Here is a 22,089-nt window from a genome sequence, read left to right as displayed (position 1 = left end):
GGTGAGAGGTGTTGGGCCTCAAGCATAAGATACCTGTGAACAGATGATGTATCCTGTTTTATACTGTATATACTATACTTTATACTTTAATATATTTTTTGATCTAACAAGAAGTAAAGCTTAAAACCATAAAAAGTATGATTACTGCTGTGTTATTTCCCTGTGACAATAGGGTCACAACCTGCACATTAAAATGTAACAGCTTCAGTATCTCTAGACACCGTGGGAATTTGCACATATGAAACCCACTCTGACATCAGTTCTGAGAAAAGAGGAAGGAGAAACCGAGAAATAGAAGCCTGCAGTGTGAAACCCTAACAGTGTGATTCACAGTTTATTTGATAGCCTAATAAGAAGAGAAAAGGAAATTAGACTTCACAGATATAACCGCTATCTTGATCAATCTGTGGTTGCCTCATGTGTGAGAGGAACTTTTTTAAACCCCAAGAAGGGAAGTCAACTCCTAATATTTCATATTTTCTGAATTCTGATCAATAGAACTTGAAACGTGCAAAACATCTCAGACTCAAACCCTGCCAGTCACTTTAACTCTCCTGTTTCTAAAGCGACTAACACCTGGTGAAACAGGCAGGAAACCATTGATTTTCACAATCCAAACCTTTTACACTTACATCACCTGATACTGGCACTCTAGTGACAGGAATTTTAGATTACATGTGTTTTCAGCTTCTCTATTGAATCATGAGATACCTTTCTGCTTCCCCTTTCCAGCATACCAAGAAAAAGTACATTCTGTTGAATAAAACTGTTTTAATAAGCAGCTATGAGGTTGGTATGCATGCGTACATTTCACTTGTTTGATTTTCACAGTAATTGTAACTTATAGCTACTATGAGTCTGAAAATGAATATATAGATTAATTTGGACATCTTAATAGTCTACAGACAGTAAATATAATTGACTTTCCATTTGAGCAACTTGTGGAGAAAGCAACGTGATATTTAAATAAAATTAATTTCTAATAATATAAATGTCAATAATGGTTGAACACTGGCTAAGCAAAGACCAAATTTTGTTAATAATTCTTTAATTGAATAATGGTCTGAAAGCTGTCTTGCTTCACAAACTCAGTTTCACACAGAGGGGAACAAACACAGCAAAAGAACAAAAGCAGTTGCAGAGCGTTTTGTTTCATTGAACAGCACTGCCCCTCAACATAGTCAAAGCAGACGCAATGAGGGCCTCATTGCTTTGACTATGTTGTCATAATTCTTGATTAATTGCACATTTCCCATGGTTTACTGTTAACTCTTTTGTTTAATAGATTGAGAAATTATGATTTCTCCCTGATGACGTCAAACGTCTGGAACCATAACCCGCCTAATACAGAATCTAAAATAAATGATTGAAATTGTTAATTTGAAAAAAAAACATTTTATTGTATCCCATGTAATGTAATAGTCCATTTTCTTATTCTCAGTGAAATATTGGTTGTGCAGATTTGTTCATCCAACTGCAAAGTGCCCTTTTTAATGGCATTTCTGTTTGATAGTTGAAAGACTGGGACCAAAACTGAAATGTGTTGAATGTTACAAATATTTGGGAATCTGGCTGGAGAACAGACTTTTAAGAACCACCTACTACCAAACAGAAGATTAAACTTTGATGTTTTACAGAAAAAAAGTCATGTTTTTCTTGTGGAAGACTTTTTTCAACCTACAATTATGTTTGCACTTGATCAGTGGTGTAGCTATGATGTCTGCCATGGTGGCCACATATAGCCTAAGCCTATCATCAATGTTTTGTAAATTAAATATTTTTTTAATCACAAATTAAGACTGCTTTTCCTTTGAGAATATGTTGGATTCAAATGTAATAAATGTAATATTTTCAGACATATTCTAATTTTTGAAAAAGAAAAACAAAAGATTTATCAAACAAAAAAATGTATCAAACAAGAATTTTGCGGCCCACCTGCAGTAACTCTGAGGACCCCCTGGTATAGATTGAATGCCCTCCACCTTAGAGTCTCTTGACTGTGATCACAGTGCACTGCACCTAAGCAAAGGCGACACCGTCTTGACTCACCATTGTATCCCAAATGAAAGGTGGCATATTCCTCTTTAACCAACAAGAGAAGGATGTTGCATTGTACATTATTTACCTATGAGGCTGTACTAACTTTCTGCTTTCTGATCACATCTAAACAGTAATCATGGTGCTTGAAAAACTGGATTTAAATATGCTCTTTACAAATGTAATGAAACTCAAAAATGAATATGTCGTTGCTTTTTAAGATTAAAAAATAACCATCATACTCATACTGGTGGTGGTGGCGCAGTGGATATGTCAACTTCCTTTGGTGTGGGAGATCTGGGTTTGAATCCCACTGCAATCTATCACCCAATGTGTCCTTGAGCAAGGCACTTAACCTCTAGTTCTCCAGAGGTTTGTTACCTCTGACGTATATACCAATTGTAAGTCGCTTTGGATAAAAGCATCAGCTAAATGAAATGTAATACTGCATTTGCCACTTGTAGCCTAATTGTTTGCTTTTTAATATGGAACTGATATAGTGTATGGGGATTTTGTTTGCTGTGAATTTGTGTGTTTATTAATGCTTATACTGTAAATGTTTCTTTGTGCGCATATGGTCTCTCTGAAAAGGAGGTCTTGATCAATTTGAGACTAACTAAAGACTAACAAAACTATTTCAGTACTGTAATGTGCTTCTGATTATGACTAAAACTGTGGCTATGTCACCATCTAGTGAACACTTTTAAAGTGTCAAAGTTTGGGAAATATTTGTTCTTAGCTGCTACTGAGCAGTTGCTTTTATTGTCAACAAAGGGGGAAAACGAGTGGGTTTATTTAAAGGTCCCATGGCATGAAGATTTCACTTTATGAGGTTTTTTTTAACATAAATATGAGTTCCCCCAGCCTGGCTATTGTCCCCCAGTGACTAGAAATGGCGATAGGTGTAAACCGAGTCCTGGGTATCCTGCTCCGCCTTTGAGAAAATGAAAGCTCAGATGGGCCGATCTGGAATCTTGCTCCTTATGAGGTCATAAGGAGCAAGGTTACCTCCCCTTTCTCTGCTTTGCCCGCCCAGACAATTTGGCCCACCCATGAGAGAGAGACACCATGGCTTTCAAACGAGCAAAGTGGCAGTTGGTCAAGGCCACACCCCCACCCTCCACCTTGCCCCCCATCTCTCCTCCTCAATAGCTACAGACACAGAAATGGCACATAGCCTACTAAGGAAAGCTCATTGTGGGACTGGCTCTAGTGGCTGTAATTCTGCACCAAGGCTGAATTTCGGGAAACAGACTTCAGATACAGTATTAGGGGACCACTAAGGTCTATATAAAAGCATCCAAAGAACACCATGTCATGGGACCTTTAACACCCCTGTTGACATTAAATACATCGGTTTACACCATAGACTGTAAATAGTAATAGTCTGGTTTACACTTTGTCTGCTTCTTTGGTTGTGGGTCACGGGTGTGATGGGAATTCCCCAACAGAGGGAGTAGTCCTGCAGAGAGCTGCTCTCAAACCAGACACGCATGCGCAGAAACAACTTCTGCCTGTCACAGTCTAGCTACACTTTCACTTTGCGTAGCTAGATATCGAGCAGCTTTTCACTCAAAACTACAACAAAAACACAGCATAAACTTAAACTTTAAAGCCGTGTTTGATGGACTGTAAAGGGTGAAGGTATAATTTCGCCAGCTTAACCTTTTTGCTGAACACTAAATAAGAAAATGAACCGTAAACAACACCGTTAGCTAACTCTGAAGCAACAATGTTCAGACATCCAAAGTAACGTTAAGCTATCAACTCGTCTGTCGACTCTGACCTCCTGGACAGGTGAGTTCATCATGTTTGTGGAGTGAGATGTTGCTTTTAGTAGACTTTTTGTTCAACATAGTCAATCTGTCTTTGAGTTATCTGACTTCACTGAACCTGACATTGTAACATGGCTTTCCAATAACAACAGCTACAACTAGCTACAGCTAACAATAAGCGCAAAGTGCAACATCAAGAATAGTAATGTTACATGTGATTAAAGTTAAATAAAACTGTTTCCTCGTGGGAAAATGAGGTCACTATACAAAAATATATGTGCACCACTGCAATATAAAAAAACAGTACATAAATAAGCTAATAAAATAATACTTAAAGCAGCAATAAAATAAAGTTAATGTATATTTTAAAAAGGCTATGATAAGTGGCTATTTCTAATGAAGAGAAAATACAATACATGAATAAGTAGTAAAGAACATTTAACTGTTGAAAGTAACACTGCAGCTGTAGAGGCAGATGTGTAATTAAAAAGGCTTTAAGAACAGAAGCCTTGATGAAGATCTACAGTGTAGTCGACATAATGTTACAGTGACAGATTTTGTATTTTTACTTTTTTTTTTTTAAGCTGAGGTCCCTTGGTAACCCAGCGGTTCCAGCAGACTTCACACTATGGAGCGGTCTGCACTTAAACAGAGCCAGCTGTGCGGCTCCTGGGAGATGAAGGAGAAACTTGGGACAGGAGGCTTTGGGCATGTCTACCTGTACCAGCACCTTGTAAGTTCTGCCATCCACCAGTATGCAAAGGAGAACGTAAACCCAAGACCCATATGTATCTGTGGCTTGGTTTTATTCCCTGTCTGTGTTTGGAGCAGGAGTTGGGAGAGAAGATTGCGGTGAAACTTTGCCGCTTGGAGCTGAACTCCAAGAACAAAGACCGCTGGGGCAGAGAGATTCAGATCATGAAGAAGTGAGTGTAAATCATCTGCTTGTGTTCACAAAGCAGCCTATGAACAAACTTAACTGCACATTTTGTTTTTGTTAAACCATTGCTGCATGTTTGGCTCTCTTTCTGTTTTAGGCTCAATCATGTGAATGTTGTTCAGGCCAGAGAAGTTCCAGAAGAGTTGAGCTCCATTGCTTTAAATGACTTACCTCTGTTGGCCATGGAGTACTGCTCAAGAGGAGACCTTCGCAAGGTATCAGGTATATTATAAAGACCCCAAGTAATTTGTTGTCTTTTCAAACATTGCACTGTTAACCTCCATACCTCTTTTTTTAGGTGTTGAATAAACCAGAAAACTGTTGTGGGCTAAAGGAGAGTGAAGTCCTTTCGCTGCTCAGTGACATTGGTAATGTTTTCCTCAGCTTTTACTTTGACAAAAAGTCACTGTTAAGAAGTTCATGCATAAATGTACATGGAATTGTTTTCTTTACAAACACAGGTTCTGGTATCCAATATCTACATGAAAATAAGATCATTCACAGAGACCTGAAGCCAGAGAACATAGTTCTGCAGGAGGTTGGTGGGAAGGTAAACTAGTTTACTTTTGTATATGCATGCAGGCAGCCTGTGTTATATTCAATTTCATCTGAAGATTTTCTGTGCCTTGCTCTCATCTCAAACTATGTTTTCTTCCAGCTTGTCCATAAAATCATAGATCTGGGTTATGCAAAAGACCTAGATCAGGGCAGTCTCTGTACATCCTTTGTTGGAACTCTCCAGTATCTGGTAAGTGTTGCATCAGTAATGCATTGCTCTGCAAGGTTTTTTTTTCCAATAGATGTAACAATCAAGCCTTGTTTAATAAACCTGTCTGTATGTGTGCCAGGCTCCGGAGCTGTTTGAGAGTAAACCCTACACTGTAACTGTGGACTACTGGAGCTTTGGGACAGTGATCTTTGAATGCACTTGTGGCTTTCGCCCCTTTTTACATCACATGCAGCCTGTACAGTGGTGAGTCAACATAGCAGCGATGCATTTCATTCTGAAGAACCTGGACATACACATGGCATTAAAACACACATTTGGGGGATTTAACGTTATACAATATCTCCACATATATAATGAGAAGATCTAATAATTCTAAATAATTTGATGATTGTCTGCAGTATATCTAAATCACATCAAAATGTTACATTTGATTGAGTGTTATCATACTGTACTAAATAAAGATCCTAAACCAGATTAAATAAAATTTGATATTGAGGACTAAAGACTCACTTTACGTATATACACTTTTTATTAATGTAGTGATTGTGACTACATTTTTATCTGCAAAATATTTGTATTTGCATTTGTAGGACAAGTAAAGTCAAGAACAAAGGTCCCAAAGACATCATGGCAGTAGAGGACATGAATGGAGAAGTCCGATTCTCCCCACATCTCCCATATCCCAATAATCTCAGCAGGTAAAGACAATAAAAGACACTTTTTTCATACCTACCAGTCAAGCGTCCCATATTCTAACTCTCTCTGTGTGTGTGTGTGTGTGTGTGTGTGTGTGTGTGTGTGTGTGTGTGTGTGTGTGTTTTTTCATAGACCGTTGCTGGAACCAGTCGAGTGTCTTCTGCAGGTGTTGTTACTGTGGGATGCTGCAACGCGTGGTGGTGGGCTGGATCCTGACACAAACAAACCGCATTGCTACACAGCTCTACAGAATATTCTCAACATGAAGGTTAATAATAGGGCTACCTTGCCTGTATTTAAGGTGCTGACACAACAACCCGATTATCGGCCGTCGGACAGTCTGGCGAGGTCGGTGACTCGAGTCTGTTCGGTGTGTTCCGTGCCTTCGTCAGTCGGAGGAGCCGTCGGCCTTCATTTAGGCCGATTTTACATGTTGAATCGGCAAGAGGGCAGTCGGACTCAATGACCAATCTGATTGGTGGAGTGCTAACCCGGAAATGATGAGCGGGATGAACGTGATGAACGCCTCTCAAAATCTGACGGAAATCTTTTAAAATGACCTTTGTCGATCTGAAATGAAGACAGATTCAGCAACTGCACGGCCTATTTTTCGCTTAAAATGTTTTCAGAAACACGTTTCAGTGAACAGTTTTCGTAAAATACGAGATTGTATTCCCGAACGAGCCGCCATTATGGTCGGTTTTGAGATTCGGGAGAAGCCAGACCCACGTGAAGCATTCGTCCAATCAGCTTCAGTTTTTTTTTTTTGGGGGGGGGGGGGAGAGATACAGATTAGCACTGTCTGCTGTTATGGAGATGTATTACATCTTGCGCACACAGAACTTATGCTCAAGTCGGCGTCGCTTCAGTGTGTTCCGAGGCACTTTTTTTACCAACTCGGGGAGGCAGTCAGTCCGACTGGCTTTTCTGCGGTCGACCGTCGGGTTGATGTGTCAGAGCCTTTAGACTCACCTAAACCAGATTTTATTGAGTGCATTCATGGTTTTATATGTCCCAGTTGAGGACAGCACGCAAAGCAAACCCACTATGCTTTGTGCCTTTATTTCTCCAGGTGATTCATGTGTTGGACATGACGTCAGCACAGCTGCACTCTTTGGTTTTGGGTGCTGAGGAGAGTTTACACTCCCTGCAGCTTCGTCTGGAGACACACACTCAGACGCACATCTCCCCGCTGAGTCAAGAGCTGCTGCTGGAGACGGGAATCTCCCTCGACCCTCGCAGACTGCCCACACACTGTCTGCCAGAGGGATTGGTATGTGACACACACACACACACACACACACACATAAACAAAAATGTTTAACAGGCCCAGCCACAAGTACATACGCAGCAGACAACCAACTCTTTTTTTTTTTATCTTCATATTATTTTAAATATCGTTTTTCTTATACATTACACTGTTCTTATTATTTCTGGTAATTGGAATGAGTTTTTTGCCTTCATATATAAATAATGCAATTACTTCAACATTTAGTTTCCAGTGGGTTTTTTTGTGGAGTAAAAATAAATAAGGTAAATAAGTTGGTTTTTAAGAAGGGAGACATTTTTTTTGACAATATGTTGCTGACTGTATGAGTGCATAAAATATTGCTTACTTCCAGTCTGTCTAGCTTCTCTGGAAGAAAATGTTGCAGCAAATCTAAACCTCAGCATAGACTAGACTTCACCAGTTAGCAAACCTCCACTAACACACACTTTAGTATTCACAGGGATTTTTGTTCTCTGCTTTCAGCGAGGTTGGGACAGCTCCATAGTTTTCCTGTTTGATAAGAGCCTGACCAAGTACTCAGGACCGCTGACTGCCAGACCTCTGCCAGACAGTGTCAACTTTATAGGTGAGATATATAACTGTATACTGAGCTGTAAAATAATGTTCTAAAAGTTACTCTTGCCTGTTGCTGCTCTCTGGAAGGTTAACTTTGGACTTGTAACCTGTTGACAGAATGCAAGTTTTAGAAAAGAAAAAAGTGTAAATAAAAGTGATCGACAGTGTGCAAGATTGTTAGTTTCTTCTCAGTTTACAGCAAATATTTGGTCAACGCATCTGGGAGTGCATCGTCTTTGTTTATGTTTTTACCCTCCAAAAATTTGTTGTAGCAAATTCTTTTTATTTGTTGTCCAAGTTAATGTGGGAATCGTGTGTTGTCTCAGTCAGGGAGACTAAGACACAGCTCCCACTCTCTGCACTGAGAAAAGTGTGGGGGGAAGCCGTCAGCTACATCTGCGGACTGAAAGAGGACTACATTCGCCTGTACCAGGGACATAGGGCTGCCATGTAAGTGCAGAAACACACACATATACATACACCTACACACTGAAACATCCTTACCTTGTATTTGTGCATGTGTAGGCTGAGCCTGCTGCGCTACAACACCAACCTAACACGGTACAAGAACCTGCTGTTCTCCCAGTCGCAGCAGCTCCGAGCCAAACTGGCTTTTTTTAAGACCAGCATCCAGCACGACCTTGAGCAGTACACCAAGCAGAGGCACATCGGCATCTGTGAGTGCATGCTTATCTCCTGATGTGATACATCATTTAAAGTAGTTACTGATGCCTTAGGTAAACTATCTGCTGTTGTGCGTTTTTCTGAAGCTTCAGAAAAAATGTTGAAGACCTGGCAGGAAAATGAAGATAAAGCCGACGGGTTTACAAAGGTAGGAATATTGTTACTTACTTGCAGTTGTAAACTTACTTGCAGTGATTTAAAAACACTGCGTGCTAAGGGTGTTTTGTGCTGTAGATTGCAGATGTGGGGTATCTGGATGAAGAGATAGTGGCTCTACATTCTGAGATCGTGGAATTGCAGAGGAGTCCATTTGCGAGGAGACAGGGGGATGTAATGGAACAGCTGTCAGTATCTCTATTATATGTACACTATAATCCTTTTCTTAAAGGAGTTCACATGTTTCAATCAGTCTTAAAACAATAGGCATGCGCCCATATTCAAAATAGAAATAATTTGTACTAAACAAACTTTGGAAGATATCCGCTTGATTTGAAATCAGACGGCTGAAGCCTCATATTAACTTCAGATAAACTTTAGAATATATTGTATGATAAAATGAGGACATTGGATTTTGTCCCCCATCACTTTTAGTGGATGCATGTTAAGAAAGGATCTTTTAATGGCCAGTACGGACGGAAGGAATTAATGACCTGACTAATTGTTTTAAGACAGACTTGAAAAAATGTGAGCCTATCATTAAAATATAACTGTGGTATGCAAAAGTTAACTCTCTCTCTTTTTGCCATTTTTTTCAGCGAGGAAAAGGCTATTGACCTCTTCAAGCAACTGAAAGCTAAATGCAAAAGTTAGTACAAATCATCACACATTTAAAATGGTAAACACGAGTTATAGGGGCTCCTGCTTTTTGTTGTTGATCATAGCCAGCTACAGCGGAATCTGATAAAGCTTGTTGCTATGGATTCAAATAAATCCAATGGCTGGCAAATGTGCAGATGGATCCACTGAACAAACGTGTCACAGGGGCCACCTTTGTTTAATTAATTCCTCAGAATAGCTGTTAATGTGAATAGCAGGATGGTATGTAGCGTGTGTTTGCGTGACTGTGTCAGATGGTAGTACATGGATGGTCATAGTGGTATGTGTTCGTACAGGTCCTGACCCTCCACATGGCTACAGTGACAGCTCGGACATGGTGAAGATGATAGTCCAAACAGTTCAGAACCAGGACAGAGTGCTGAAAGACTTGTACACTCACCTTAGGTAATTTAACCAGAAGTGTAATCTAAACAGATACACACATACACATAAATGCAACTATGCAAAGTTCAGCATAACTGAGATATTATGTTACAGTTCTCTGTGTGTTTTTTGTGGTTTAACTCACCTTTTTTTCCTGTAGTACAATTCTGGTGTGTAAGCGACGCATCGTTGATTTGTTCCCTAAGTTGGAGAGGGCTGTAGAGAACATAAAAACTGCAGAGGCTGCAGTGATGCAGATGCAAATGAAGAGACAGAAAGAGTTCTGGTACCTCCTCAAGATTGCCTGTGTGAGTGTAAAACAAGAGGCAGAAAATATTGTTAGCTATTAGTGCTGTTTTAGTAGCTTGAAGCTCTGCAATACTGTAGCTAATATGGTGTGTGGTTGTGTCTTTAGGCCCAGAGCAATTCTCCATCACAGTCACTTATGCAACAATCCACTGACAGGTAAGATCTGGATAAGTCACAAGTTTTACAGAGCTCAATATATATTTTAATGGTATCTAAAAAAGACACTTTTAAAAGGAATCGTCACACTAAAACATAATGTGGCTGTTTTCTCTGTCATTAGCTACATTCTATAAGATGAGTTTAAATCTACACTGCACAGAACAAGTTGAATGATCTCCTAAAACCAGCTGCTGGGTTTTGTACAAATCAAAAAGCTGCCACAAGAGGTCACCCCATGCACTTCAAAGTCTAGCATCTTAGTAAGAAGAATCCATACAGTGAATTTAGAGTCTTTTGTCTCTTTTTCAGTGAAACTGTTCATCAGTTACTGAATGAGAATCAGCGTTATCTAAGTCAACTAACTTCTCTGTTGCAAGACGCCACCCAGGAGATGGAGCACAGTGTCATGGTATGGGATACAGAAGTGAGGGAGTGTGTTCATGCATGTAAACAGATCTTTGAAGCATTTTACTTTTGACTATTTTTAATTGACCTGAATATTATTTGTACGTAGGTTATTACCATACATTTGCATTGAGTATTGATAGATTCACCTATTCAATGTCAAGGTTTAAGTTTTGAGATGGGAGAATGGCATGAAAATGTTCAGTAGATGGAGAATGGTATGTTTAGTAGTACAGTATTAACTTGTTTGTTCTCTCTCCAGGATCAGGACTGGAGCTGGACTCAGTACGGAGCAGTGCAAGCCCAACCTGAGAAGCTGTAGAAAATGGCCAAAGACTCAGGAGTCAAATATAGTATATACTGTTAAATAGGGTTGGGTACCGACATCCGGTGCTAATACAGCACCGGTGCCTTAACAACCGGTATCTACTGTACCGAATTGGAACGCGGATTTCGGTGCCACTGAAATGCCAGCACTGCCCTCTGATGCTCCGAAACAGATGTTAGAGGCAACCGAAACATCGCTGCATGTGACGCTAGTTAGCATAATGCACTTGGCAGCAGGTAACGTTAGCCTACCGTTAGCTAGCAGCTGGATAAACCATGGTTGTATTAAGAGAACGGTTAAAATGCTGACAGTTAATGCGGTGTGACTGTATTTCACTGTAGAGGATTCCAACACAGAGACGTAGTCTGCAGCTGCCGTTGTCGGAAAAACAACACAGACGGTGGGTTCACCTGAAACTCGCCTCGCCAGCCTCGTGGTGCATTCAAAGTTATTGTAAAATACCCTTTTTCCATCTAGTGGTTGTTTTGGTTGTTAACCAGCAATTTACTGGTGAAATAAATGATTGTTATAAGTTATTGTTATTACATTTTTAATAAATCATTTAATTTTGACCATATGGCCTTAGCAATAAACAAGCTGTTCTTAAATGTCGCCGACTGTCGTTTTGTGCTCCTTTTTTTAATAAATACATCTTTTTTTTAAATGTTTTAAAAAGTATCGTTTTAGCATGGGTATCGGAAAAAAACCAACCAATACCCAACCCTAACTGTAAACAAGTGCCTTATCAGAGTTACACTATCTGAAAGCTTTGTGATTCCATACTGTGTATTTTACATACATGTAACAGTGTGAAACTGCATAATATTGCACTGTAAGCTATTCATGTTTTAATTTAAATGTATATTATTGAGTTTTAGATGTAACCAAGACATATTTATTTTACTGGTAATATTGATTAGAGTAAACATTGCTGCTGACAAACTATGCATGATGGAATATGAATAAATATTTATAAATGTATGGCACATATTGTATATCTTAGTTTTTTCTTTTCTCTGCAAGTTTTAAACTGTTGAATGTAATACGCATCTGGTTATTTACATACACACAGTGGACCAGACACATGCAGGAAAAGTGCTTGTTTATAAGACCCTGGGTCAAAATTATTTTGGGAGCTGCTGAAATCTAAACAGCAAGGAGGCAAATGAGAGTAACACCATGCATAAAATAATATAAAGGAAAACGACAAAAAGGTAACAGGCATACTTAAAGGCAGTGTGTTTAGTCAGGACAGCTCTCTGTAGTTTCAACAGAATATTATCTTTAATCTTTTTTTTTATTCATTAAATGAGGAAGAACATCAGTATACAGTCCTAATGCATGTGGACGATGTCTTTAAACAATGCAAAATTAACTGTGTAAAGCAATGCTGCATCTCCACCTTTTGTTTTAGTCATACTGACCTCCATCATTAAGCCCACATTATAGTTTAAGGTATGGTTTTTGACCCATTTTCTGGGCAAACAAGGCAAACATTTTACATTTCAGTAAATATATTACTAAGTAGTGCATCAACAGTTTACTATTTGAGATGAATACCAGACACTGAAATAAATGGCTTTTTTTATTTCACTCAATTTCAGTGGAAAATGTTGGTTTTATTTCCATTTACTGTATCTTATGGTTGCATTTACTCATTACATTGAACCCCCTTTTCATTTCACACATAAATTCTGCAAAAGCATAATACAATATGATGTGTTTGAGCAGTAGTAGCTAGTAGTGTTGGGTTAATATATTTTAATAAAAATATTTTAGATAATATAATTATGTCCACTTAACTTATTCAGTTCCTAAACCGCTAACTTAACCTCATCATAACATGTGTCATTCAATATTTTGTAACATTTTATTGTGTTTATTTTCATTTTGTCTAGTTGACTATCCCTTTGCGGAGAAAAAGCTGATCGTTGCACCCATCTCTCTATTTCTATTTCTCTATTTTATATACAGGAGCCTTTTAATTTGGTTGGCCTGACTGCAAAATGGGTGGCCCCATTGATATACATGCATTCATACATTATTATATACATTATTACAATAACACCCATATACAATACCGACTGGTTTTGGTTTTGAGCGTGTAAATGGTAGCCTGACAAGCCAGACCCACATCAAAATGTTGGCCCCTCCTGGCTGCAAAATAAATTTGCTGCCACTAGGGTGCGTCTAGAATCTAGACTAGATGTCTGGGCTATTTAAATGCTGAAACATCTGAAGGCATTGATTGGTTGGTTCTGGCCAATAGAAACATGGCTAATTAACATATTGTCGCAAAACATCATGGGAAAAAGACAAACTAGTCGCATTTAAAGAAGAATCGACTTATTCGCCGTATTGACAAAAACGTTAACGTCGTTTACGCTACATTGTCGTAAGAGACGAACTATATACATAGCGGGTGACATTTTTAAGTCCGATACCGTGATATTAAATGGTACTTCCATTCAGTGCTATATATATCGTTGCCTTTGATATTACTACTTGGATGTGAGGGCGATCTGGCTGCGACATCTGTCACCCCATTGATCGCTAGGGTTTATTCGGCTGATCTGGCTGGCTAGGCGGGTGTCCCCTTCCTCCCTCACCGCTCCATGTGTGTCCCTCCCGAAGCCCCGCGCTCGGTGGAAGAGGACGATGGTTCCCCCGGCGGACGTCCATCCTTCGGTGTACCAGTAGCTGCGCTCCCCTGCTAGAACCTCCAAACAAGCTCAAGGCCCATTTGTAGGAGAAACGTAGGGAAGTTAAGCTCCAAAGAAAGCGTCAGGCACATCCAAATGAGGCGCTGCACGTGGCAGTCTGCCTTCCTTTTTAGTCTAGTTTTAGAAGTCATTTTATGTCACTAACATAAATAGACGGAATTTGTATAAAGTTAAAATGAAACAATTGACAAGAGACCGGTGTAAGGAACATACTTGAATCTGGTAAAAGTGGACAAACCAGAAGATGCTTGGTCAGCTTCCTAAAATCTACATGACACTCTAAGCGTTAACTAACTCCAGACGGCAGTAGTGCAGCATTAAGGATGCTAGCTGCCGTTTAAACCCATAGAAGAAGAAGGAAGTTGTGGGAAGCGGGGTGAGGGGGATTGGACGTTGAATGATAAGACCAGAAAGGGATAGCTACGGTTCGATCGCAGTGGTAGGGTTCATTTTATTTATCATAAACCAGCCTTTTGTTTTAACGCGTACATATTAATACTTTTATTTCAGCTTTGTGACAGGTGAGTAAACTCGTTTGCTTTACGCTAGCATCCCTAATGTTAAGCTACAAGAAACTGAACGAGTTACGTTAGCTGACTTCCTAACCCACCCAATAATGAGAGCTAGCTAGCTAGGTTAACGTACCAGGGGAATCATGGTGTATCAGCCTTTGCTATTGATGCATTAAATATATTCAGACGTTCGGTGTGATCGTTATATTGAAGGAGTATCTGTGGCGCAAACGCGTTGCTGTATGTGTTTTCAGAGGATTTCTCGCTTGTTTCCTTACAAGTAATTCTGCAAGCTAGCTAGCTCATCGTTTATGTTAGCGTTAGCTGTTTGCTTCCTACTTGTGAAGTGCACAGTTTTGAAGCACAATACCGCCAATGCGATGAAAAAATAATCCTGCAAGTCATTCAACTGAGAAACGTCCTCGTTATAGAATTAGCTATTATCTCAAAATAATGCGAAACCTTCTCATTATAATGTCATAGCTAGCTAGCTAGTATCTCAAAATAATGCGAAACCTTCTCAAAATAATGAGTTAGTATCTCAAAAATAATGAGAAGCTTTCTGAAAATAATGAGAAGCGTTACCTAAACATACTAAGTCATTATTTTGAGTGAGTTTCTCATTATTTTGAGATTTTTTTAAGATAACTTACTTTTAAAGATCTGTGCAAATACATTTCCTCCCCCTTTTATAGCTTTTGGATTACAAATTTTTGTCCACTCCATTTAAGGGTAACGTTAGACTAAATGTTAGGATCACCTCTCAGTATAATGCAATGTAATTCAACAGCTTCACAAACTACAGTCTCCAAGACCATAACGTTTTGACCATAAAGTTGATAAATACCTCTCTGAAACAGTTTAATCTAAGCCGAACATTAAAACTTCACGAAGGTAGGATTTGTCACAGGGCTGTTGTGTGCGACTGCATTAGTTTTAGATAGGTTTACCTAACACGCTGTTAAATGACTGATTCACTGCTGCTGACAATTATAGAAAAGATCTGACACGGAGGTGTAATGGTGCCCTGAGTACATAATGTTGTATAAATATGTCAGTATGTTTATGCTTCTTTCTCTGCCTGTAGGTGAGTACTAGCGAGGATGACGATGCCGCACATAGGGGCAGTATTTGGAGCAATAGCAGGAGTGATGGCCATCATGTTGCACTCCTCCATTCACAAGGTAGAAGAAGGACACCTTGCTGTGTACTACAGGTATCAGAACACTGACCTTTTATATATGTGCCTGACAGAAATAACAAATATACTTACTAGAATGTGGATGGCATATTGTTGTATGAAAGAGGCCTATTTCCTGATAATGATACATACACATTTTGCCTGGATATGGCAATATTATCTGGGATTCTGAGGCGTGCATACGCCATACCTGTCCGACCAAAGACAGCAAAAAGAGAGGCAATCGGCAACAACTTGTCAGCTTAGAATTTTCCATTCCAGATCTGAACATGGTCTTAACGAGTGTCTGTTTGTACAAATCAGTCAAATGTAACAGTGATTAAGGCTAAACAGACTGGTAAAGAGGGCTAGCTCTGTTCTGGTCTGCCCTCTGGACACCATAGAGGAGGTGGGGGAGAGGAGGATGTTAGCCAGGCTGGCATCAATCATGGGCAACACCTCTCACCCCCTACATGAGACCTATGAGACATATTATAACATATGGGACATATATTAAACCCTAATTGTTGGCAGTGTTCATTAAAAAATAGCAGGAACAACCAGTAATATAATGCAACATTATTCAACAAAAACTCAACTATACCCTCATAAATACTGTTAAACCTGAATGAACACCGTAAGTCCTTTTCTTTTGTCCACCCTTCATTTATTTTTTGTCCACACTCTTTTAATATAATCAGTAGATAATCTGATGTTAAGAAGTCAGACCAAATAATTAGTTTGTCTTTGTTTCAGGGGTGGGGCATTGCTGACTTCTCCCAACGGTCCTGGATATCACATCATGCTGCCTTTCATTACCACCTACAGATCAGTGCAGGTAAGCCTACCTTTCAGCCCTGAAACTTGGCCTGTTGGCAGAGGCAAGTGCAATGTTAGAGTCAACCAGAAGGTGCTGATGCATGAAGACCAGAATTGGATCTTCTATAAATAAATCAGTTGCAGCATGCAAACAGTTTCCATTCAACCATGGCTGCAGAGGCATGTTTACGCACCATTTGTTGTGCTTTATTTACATATATATATATATATATATATATATATATATATATATATATATATATATATATATATATATTATGTGTATATGAATATATGTTTTTACAGCTTATGCTACAGAGATATTTTTGACCAACCTTTTATGTTATTTGAGAGTACATATAATAGTAATAAAATAATATCGAAGATGTGACTAGTTCATTTATTTGGATTCTCATGGGCTATGTAGGAAAATAATCTTTATCATCATTATCATATGATTGTAATTGAGTTTTTGTGTTTCAGACTACTCTCCAAACTGATGAGATCAAGAATGTGCCCTGTGGAACAAGGTAAGACTTGAGTTTATTGATGTAGCTGTTACAGTGTTCCATCCATGAAAATGGTTATGTATTTTAACAGATTTTTCTTTTCTTGATAGTGGTGGTGTGATGATCTATTTTGACAGAATAGAAGTTGTTAACATGCTGGTCCCTTCAGCAGGTACAACATGTTCTAATTTCCTTCTTTGCAAAAGTTTGGTTGGTATTTGGTTGACACTTTAACCCTGCCAGCTGCTTGGTATTACAACTGTTGTCTTTGTTCATTTCTTTGCAGTGGTGGACACTGTGAGGAACTACACGGCAGATTATGACAAAACTCTCATTTTCAACAAGATTCACCATGAACTCAACCAGTTCTGCAGTGTACACACACTACAGGAGGTATACATTGACTTGTTTGGTGAGTATGCTTTTGTAAAAAAATATAAATGTTTATGCAATAGAATGCAACTTGTCCTGTGTGTTCATTCTTGAAATTCCTAAAATGTGAAACCCGGCATGTTGTATATTCAAACAGCTGCTGTTTTTTTTTTTTTTGTCTTGCAGACATTATAGATGAGAACATGAAGACTGCTTTGCAGAAAGATCTTAATGTTATGGCACCTGGACTTACAATACAGGTATTTGAACACATGCACGTATAACTTAAGGGGCGTAGTAATTCATGTCACAGTGGAGGCTGAAAAATCTGGCTTGCTTGTCCTTATCACACATTTAGCTATTTACACTGCAAACCTTCTGCTCTGTGCGGTCGCCCTTCACAGTGAAAGAAAGAATGTAAACAGGGATTGCATATCGTATTTGCAGTAGTCTCCTAATGAGACAATGCGGAGTATAGTTATACTGTATAATGTGTGTAGCCCACTTTTGCAAAGTAAATGAAAGAATAGGAACATGGTTACTGCAGGGAATATAGCTAAAGCACAATATGATTTTACATACCATCAGTCCAGTATTGTTGTGGTGTTATAAAATGTTAAAATCTGACGCTAAACTCTAATTCAAAACCTACCTACTGCCATTAACCTCCTGTGCTAATTAGCCTGTAAATGTAGCTTGAGCTGTGAGCCAATGGCAATTTACTGTTCTTATGACATTAGGTAAAATTAAAACCGGTTTCACTCTTCCACTCAAATTCTGAACAGCTACCAGTAGACCAATTATAACTTGAAAACCCTAACTAGCCTGATAACCAGCTCTCTGAAAAACATTTTTGGCAGATTGACTGCGAATGAAGTGTACATTTGTTTTCTCTCTCTTTTTTCCTCTGCGCTGTTTCAATATCCTGATGAAGGCAGTCCGTGTTACCAAGCCAAAGATCCCTGAATCTATCAGGAGGAACTTTGAACTCATGTGAGTTTGTAAATCTGTACTGACTAGCACAGTCTTAGTGCATGGTTCAAATTCTGTTACCCGACCACTCAGTTCATGCAAGACCACACAGAAAGGAAAATATTTACAAGAACCTTTTTTTTTTTTTTTTGTGTGTATGTGTGTTGTATATGCAGGGAAGCAGAGAAGACTCGTCTGTTAGTCACGGCTCAGACTCAGAGGGTGGTGGAAAAGGAAGCAGAGACTGAAAGGAAGAGGGCCATTATTGGTAAATGTGATGTTTATTTACTGTAAATAAGCCAGCTAGGTTATTATAATTTTAGCTGCTGTTCCCTTTCAGTCACTCATGTGTAACCCTACTATCACCCATGTGTAACCCTCAACCTTATGTACAGCTGTTACAGCTCACATGTTTTTTTCTGTCCCATAGAGGCTCAGAAAGTGGCCCAGGTAGCAGAGATCCACTTCCAACAGTTGGTGATGGAGAAAGAGACGGAGAAGAGGATCTCTGAAATAGAGGGTTAGCCTCAGTGCTTTCAGTTCTCTTCTGTGAGATTTGTGTGTTTCTGTATGTGGTTGGCGACTGGTGAACTGGTCTGTCATGTGTCTGCCTCATTCAACACGGCCTCTTTTGTTTCAGATTCTGCCTTCCTGGCAAAGGAGAGGGCTAAGGCTGATGCAGAATATTACACTGCTGCCAAGATAGCCGAAGCAAACAAGGTAAACAAAAGAAATGCTGTTGACATAATTTAATACATAAACACAACATTTACTGGCCTTAAAACAACGTCACAATATTGGGAGGTATCTTTGTGATCGCTACAATATAATTATTTTTTACAGTATAACAGTAATAATAATAATAATACAATAATGGCAATAACAACATTTCAGCAGGTGTGATCAGATTTATACAGCCAGCACATGTATTCTGTCTGTGGTGGTAGAGGCAGAGCTGCTCTAAAGTAATTCTCAAATCAGAGTTGTTTATGGAAATGGATCTGCTGTAATGGTGTTAGTCAGCTGAGTCCAGCTGATCAATATCGAACGTAAAACGTAACTTTAAATAGGTGCAGAGCGTATTGGGTTAAACATGTCCAGCTGGTGATGATCAAACTAAACAGGTGTTTACATTGACATGTTTCTCCCATACCCCCACCTGCCTCTGAGTGAGCTGTTACCCTCCACTTTTCCCAACAAACATTTTTTTATTGTGACCATTACAATGGGCTTTTTTGATTAATAATAAAAATGGAACATACAATGTCATGATTGATTGATCATTGTCGGCCTGAGCTGAATTAGACCCTGAAGTACGGTGTACATTTAAGGACATCCTCAGCCATCAGTCAGGTCTCAGACATCAGAGGAAAAGGCGTCCGGTAAAACAGTGTCAGATTTTAGAAAAAATGGCCTCTGGTCTCAAGCGTCAGCTGATAAGGCTTCGTGTCTCAGGATAAACAGCCTCAGATAAAACGGCTTCATTCGATCTTCTGCTCTGGGGCTGTTTGGTTTGAGGCTGTTTCCTCTGTGGCCATACGGTTTTAGCATGTTTACTGTTTTTTTAAACAAACTTTATTGACATTTGACATTGACAATAACCACCAGGTGTACAAAAATGGCAGAAAAAAGCATGGCATCACATTAGTTAAAAGATGTTATGGAGTGCACCTACAGTATATTCAGTGTTTGGATTGCTTTCTTATTTTTTAAATAAAAATAGTTTTTAGTTTTTTTGGTTTCAATTTTAAACACAATGAATTTGTGTTTCTGATTGCTGTACTTACATTTATAAATATGCTATTTGGCTAATGGAATAATAATGTTGCTAATATTATACTGGTTTGTTTGAGCAGAAATGTTGTCTACTATCTATCTATCTATCTATCTATCTATCTATCTATCTATCTATCTATCTATCTATCTATCATGTCTTTCCACAAATTGTTTATGTAAGGATAGTTTTAAAATATATAAAATGTCTTCAGGGTATATAGCACAAAAGGAACAACTGACCTCCACATCTTTTGACAGGGGAAGTATTTGATGTATAGTCTTAAAAAGACAGTTTGTTAATAATCACAAATTTAGCAGGTAAAGCCCAGTATTATATTACGAACCTTATTATTCTATTAGCAATCGAAATGCTGAATATATGTGCTCTCTATAAGCTTGGGCTTAAATAAGATGCAAGTTGGTGCTAGTTTTTATTATGTGTTTAAGCGTTTGCATTTTGCTCAGCTCTACTACACATACTACTTCCTTTTCACTACTGAACTGTACGGCCTCATCATCGACTCTAGCTGAGAAAGATAGAACTAGCAGTGGACACTATTCAATTCATTTTTAATTATAGTATCAAATCATAACAAGAGTTATCTCAAGACACTTTACAGATAGAGTAGGTCTAGACCACACTATAATTTACAAAGACCCAACAATTCCAGTAATTGTACTACTAGTGTTTGGAAGATGTTGTGATGTTTACTTGACCTATGAATGGCAGTTAAAGGCTGCACTCTGCATTTGCTTGGGTGGTGGGTTTAAATAAAGATGCAAAAAAGGGGGATGAATCTCTCATGAAAATGATCTCTATAGCATCTTTTAACCCTTTGAACTCTGCAATATAAATGGTGCGCTTGTTGTTTTGCACCGGATCTCACATAACGTGTAACGCTGTTATAGTTTTCATTTTACATCGATTTAAACAGGATCATGTAAACAATGATCTCCTGCGGCCGCCAGCTCCATTTTCTGCCATTATTGTACCCCCTGGCGGTTATTGTTAATGTCAACTGTCAATAAAGTTTGTTTTAAAAAGAACTATGCTGAAACCGTACGGCCTCAGACCAAAACAGCCTCAGAGCAGAACTGAACCTGATGCCTTTTCCTAAAATGTACAGCGTAGTAAAGCGACTCGTTTTATGGTCAGTGTAGTTACTATGTCGGAGTATGTGGCCATTGTTGTGTGCTTTAGCGCCTCAGTTCTTCTCTCTGAACATTGATATTGTCAACCACCTCCGCAATACTGAATTCACTTCCTTTTTTGGAACGAAATCCTCCACAGTTGAGCCAGCAGCAATGTCGTATTCAATTTTAGCCATGCTGTACATTGTCAGATTCATACAAGTATTGTCATGAACAGTGATAATGACCCAGCCCTAAACTAATCCTCACATACTGCTGTCTTTTTTTTTCTAAATTTTTACAGGTGAAGTTAACCCCAGAGTACCTGGAGCTGATGAAGTACCAGGCCATATCAGCTAACAGTAAGATCTACTTTGGCCAGGACATCCCTAACATGTTTGTAGAGGGAACCAACAACCCCCCTAAGTCTGTGCGCGCCCCTAATCTGCCCAATGCTCAACAAGTGAAGCCAGAGTGAGTCCAAAGCTCTGCCTCTGCACAGGACAGGAGAACCTGATGAGGACTTGTCTTGTCTGTGAGATAGAGAGCTCTGAACTGAAGATGGTGGGTGGGAAAGCTTTGCAGCTAGTTTGGTTAAACGCATTTTAGTCTTAAATCTAAATGGCAAAGAACAAGTGGGAAAATGTAAGGACAAGCAGAAGTGAAAGCTAGGAAAGGCAAGACAAAAGGGAATTATTCGTGACTTCCACTCTTTTTTTGGAGGCGGGGGGGGGTTGGACAAGTTTTAGGAATGAGAATGATGCCATAGTTAAAAATGAAAAGCATAATAAATGCTTATGCCTGGGAAGGCGATGGCAAGAAGTCGCCCTAATTTATGTGTGCTTGCAGTCAGTGCAGTGTTTAACTTTGCTGTTGGATCTGCATTCATTTTGTTTTTTGTACGCCAGAGGAGTGATTTGTGATAAATGATTTTTGAGAATTAATTTCTGGTTGAGCTGAACTGGAATCTAACAGGTGACACTAAT

General features: G+C 39.0%; 2 protein-coding genes across 5 annotated transcripts; both read left to right on the top strand.

Moving 5' to 3' along the window:
* Window positions 1–3,530: 3,530 nt before the first annotated feature.
* LOC120548359 (inhibitor of nuclear factor kappa-B kinase subunit alpha-like) lies at window positions 3,531–11,335 on the top strand. 3 transcript variants are annotated; one of them, XR_005637174.1, is made up of 22 exons: window positions 3,531–3,834; window positions 4,397–4,545; window positions 4,644–4,738; window positions 4,850–4,967; window positions 5,051–5,120; window positions 5,214–5,302; window positions 5,411–5,500; window positions 5,601–5,725; window positions 6,073–6,180; window positions 6,311–6,446; window positions 7,251–7,451; window positions 7,932–8,034; window positions 8,351–8,474; window positions 8,550–8,701; window positions 8,795–8,856; window positions 8,943–9,052; window positions 9,464–9,513; window positions 9,821–9,929; window positions 10,069–10,216; window positions 10,324–10,373; window positions 10,498–10,785; window positions 11,044–11,092. XR_005637174.1 is itself a non-coding variant. In XM_039784589.1 (22 exons), exons 2-22 carry the CDS (start codon window positions 4,441–4,443, stop codon window positions 11,101–11,103), a joined length of 2,205 nt encoding a protein of 734 aa, XP_039640523.1. In that variant the 5' UTR covers window positions 3,531–3,834; window positions 4,397–4,440; the 3' UTR covers window positions 11,104–11,335. The 3 variants fall into 3 exon arrangements, 2 of the variants coding, with proteins under 2 accessions (XP_039640523.1, XP_039640524.1); XM_039784589.1 differs by having other exon boundaries at window positions 10,686–10,785; window positions 11,044–11,335; XM_039784590.1 differs by lacking the exons at window positions 3,531–3,834; window positions 4,397–4,545 and having other exon boundaries at window positions 4,850–4,974; window positions 10,686–10,785; window positions 11,044–11,335.
* Window positions 11,336–14,133: 2,798 nt separating this feature from the next.
* erlin1 (ER lipid raft associated 1) lies at window positions 14,134–21,829 on the top strand. Of its 2 annotated transcripts, none has more exons than XM_039784145.1 (12): window positions 14,134–14,271; window positions 15,432–15,560; window positions 16,281–16,362; window positions 16,827–16,873; window positions 16,963–17,024; window positions 17,139–17,264; window positions 17,411–17,484; window positions 18,159–18,217; window positions 18,373–18,464; window positions 18,627–18,716; window positions 18,837–18,916; window positions 21,408–21,829. In XM_039784145.1, the coding sequence occupies exons 2-12, from the start codon at window positions 15,448–15,450 to the stop codon at window positions 21,579–21,581; spliced, it is 999 nt and encodes a 332-aa protein (XP_039640079.1). In that variant the 5' UTR covers window positions 14,134–14,271; window positions 15,432–15,447; the 3' UTR covers window positions 21,582–21,829. The 2 variants fall into 2 exon arrangements, with proteins under 2 accessions (XP_039640079.1, XP_039640080.1); XM_039784146.1 differs by having other exon boundaries at window positions 14,172–14,353.
* The last annotated feature ends 260 nt before the right edge of the window (window positions 21,830–22,089 follow it).

This window comes from Perca fluviatilis, chromosome 19 (genome assembly GCF_010015445.1).
Source record: "Perca fluviatilis chromosome 19, GENO_Pfluv_1.0, whole genome shotgun sequence".
Classification (NCBI taxonomy): Eukaryota; Metazoa; Chordata; class Actinopteri; order Perciformes; family Percidae; genus Perca; species Perca fluviatilis.
This window is presented reverse-complemented; position numbering and strand designations above follow the sequence as displayed.